The 2261-nt window shown below is 66.7% G+C and overlaps 1 protein-coding gene across 1 annotated transcript; it reads left to right on the forward strand.

Annotated features, from left to right (window-relative positions):
• Nucleotides 1-26: 26 nt before the first annotated feature.
• Nucleotides 27-2236, forward strand: PYM1 (PYM homolog 1, exon junction complex associated factor). The gene is made up of 3 exons (XM_021383971.1): nt 27-442; nt 976-1069; nt 1531-2236. Exons 1-3 carry the CDS (start codon nt 412-414, stop codon nt 2024-2026), a joined length of 621 nt encoding a protein of 206 aa, XP_021239646.1. The 5' UTR covers nt 27-411; the 3' UTR covers nt 2027-2236.
• The last annotated feature ends 25 nt before the right edge of the window (nt 2237-2261 follow it).

Raw genomic sequence — 2261 nt, forward strand, 5'->3', positions numbered from 1 at the left:
CCGCAGCAGTCGAAGCGAGGGATGGGGCCGCATCCGGACTGCCCCGAGGGGGGGTGCGGGGGTGTAAGGAACGGCAGTCCCCCCCCGGGTAAACCGCAGGGCTCTGCGGTGCGGGGAACCCCGACCCCTCCCTGCCCCCCGACGTGACACTTAGGCGGGGCGGACCCGACCCGAAAGCCCAGTTAAGGCGGGTTTCCCCCCGGTCGACCCGGTCCCGCAACGCGGGCAGGCTCTTGCCCGGCGTCACCGCAGCAGCTCCGCACCCGGCGACTCCCCGTGATACGGAGCGCTGCGCCTTTAAAAACAAAATGGCCGCCGCCTCCCGTGATCCCCCCCAATCGCCTGTCTGGCCGCCGCGCCGCCACTTCCGGGGGCGGGGCGCGGAGGCCGGAAGTGTATCGCGCTCGCAAGATGGCGACTCCCTATGTGACTGATGAGACCGGTGAGTGCGCCGCGGTCCGGGCCCGCCTCTGCGGGACGGGGACGGGCGGCTCCGGCGCCGCGGGGCGGGGACCTGCCGGGCGCGGCGGGGCCGGGGCCGCGCCTGGAGGCGTTGGGGCGGCAGCGCACTGTGGGGTGGGCTCCGTCCTCTCTCTCTATGGGCTCGGTTCCGTTCTGCCTTTTCTCTGTGGGCCTGTGCCGCGTCCCCATCTCTGCGTGGCAACGCTCCCTGCGGGGTCGGATCTTTTTCCTACGTTTTCTGTGGGATCACATCCTCACCTTACATTCTTCGCGGGGCAAGTTCTCCCCGCACACACGTTCTCTATGGGGTTAGATCAAGCCCCGCGCTCTCTGTGGGGTCAGGTGTCCCACCCCCACGTTTGCTACAGGGCAGGCCCATCCTCCCGTGTCCCGGCGGGGCCGGTCCCTGCTCTTCCCCCCAGAACGGTACCGGGTGCCCGGCAGCCCCCAGTGGAGTCCTGGGACAGCGGCAGCCCCTTGGGGCCCCCACCCAACGCTGCCTTCTCCCCGCAGGGAAGTACATCGCCTCTACGCAGCGCCCTGACGGCACCTGGAGGAAGCAGCGGCGCGTGAAGGAGGGCTACGTGCCGCAGGAGGAGGTGCCGGTGTAAGTGGGGCAGGCAGCCAGCTGCGGGGTCCTGGGGGGGGGAGCCCCGTTGCCAGCAGCATGGGCAGGGCGACGGTGCTGGTGTGCCCAGGATCCCCCGTTGTGGGCGCTTTGTGCTGTTACCTGCACTGCACCGGGGCTGTGGGGAGCGTGGCAAGGCCGGGAGCCCCCACTCAACCCCGGTGCGTCCGAACCGGGTCACGTCTTGAGGTCTCAGTCTCTTTCCAGGTGCCCGAGCACTTCTGACCCCCTTAGCCCATAGGCTGAGTCCTGTCGGTACGTATCCGGCTGCTCCTCCACGCGGAGCTGGGCTGAGCCACGGCCACCGGGAGATCCCGAGGAGCTCAGGGCAGCACCGGAGCTGGGTTGGGGCTGTGCTGTGCTGCTGGCCAGGCTGGAGGCGGCGAGGTTTGCGGCCCCACAGGGGTAGCGGTGCCGTCACTGCGTCTCCTCCCGCGCAGGTACGAGAACAAGTACGTGAAGTTCTTCAAAAGCAAGCCCGAGCTGCCCCCGGGGCTGAGCCTGGAGCCGAACGCCCAGCCCGGCAAGCAGCCCAGCAAAGCGGAGGGCGGGGAGACGGGACTGTCCAAAACAGCGAAAAGGAACTTGAAACGCAAGGAGAAGAGGAAGCAGCAGCAGGAGAAGGGCGAGCGGGAAACAGACGAACTGATCCAGTCTCTGGAGAAGGTCTCCTTGTCGGGGGGCAGCGGAGGGGACACGCGAGCGGCCGCACCGCAGCCGGCCTGCGGCGCCCAGGGCTCCGCTGACGGGGAAGCCGCGGCCTCGGAGAAAAGCAAGAAGATCAAGAACCTGAGGAAGAAGCTGCGGCAGGTGGAGGAGCTGCAGCAGCGGCTCGACTCCGGGGAGATAAAGCAGCCGACCAAGGAGCAGCTGGAGAAGCTGGGCCGGAGGAAAGCCCTGGAGGAGGAGCTGCAGGAGCTGGAGCTGGACTTGTGAGGGGCGGGCGTGTGGCTGTCGTGGGGCGCGTGGGGCTGGCGTCCCCAGCGCAGGCTGTCTGGACTGAGCCCCAGCCCTTCTTTCCCGGGGTTTTGTTTTTTGGGTGGGTGCCGTCGTTTTTTTTCTTTTTCCACAACAGTTTTTGTTGTTTTGGTTTTTTTTCTTCCCAGCTCTCGGTGTTAGAAACTCGGCAACTCTCAGATACCTCTCTCCTTTTTAAATTTTATTTTTTTTG

This window comes from Numida meleagris, unplaced genomic scaffold (genome assembly GCF_002078875.1).
Source record: "Numida meleagris isolate 19003 breed g44 Domestic line unplaced genomic scaffold, NumMel1.0 unplaced_Scaffold802, whole genome shotgun sequence".
NCBI lineage: Eukaryota > Metazoa > Chordata > Aves > Galliformes > Numididae > Numida > Numida meleagris.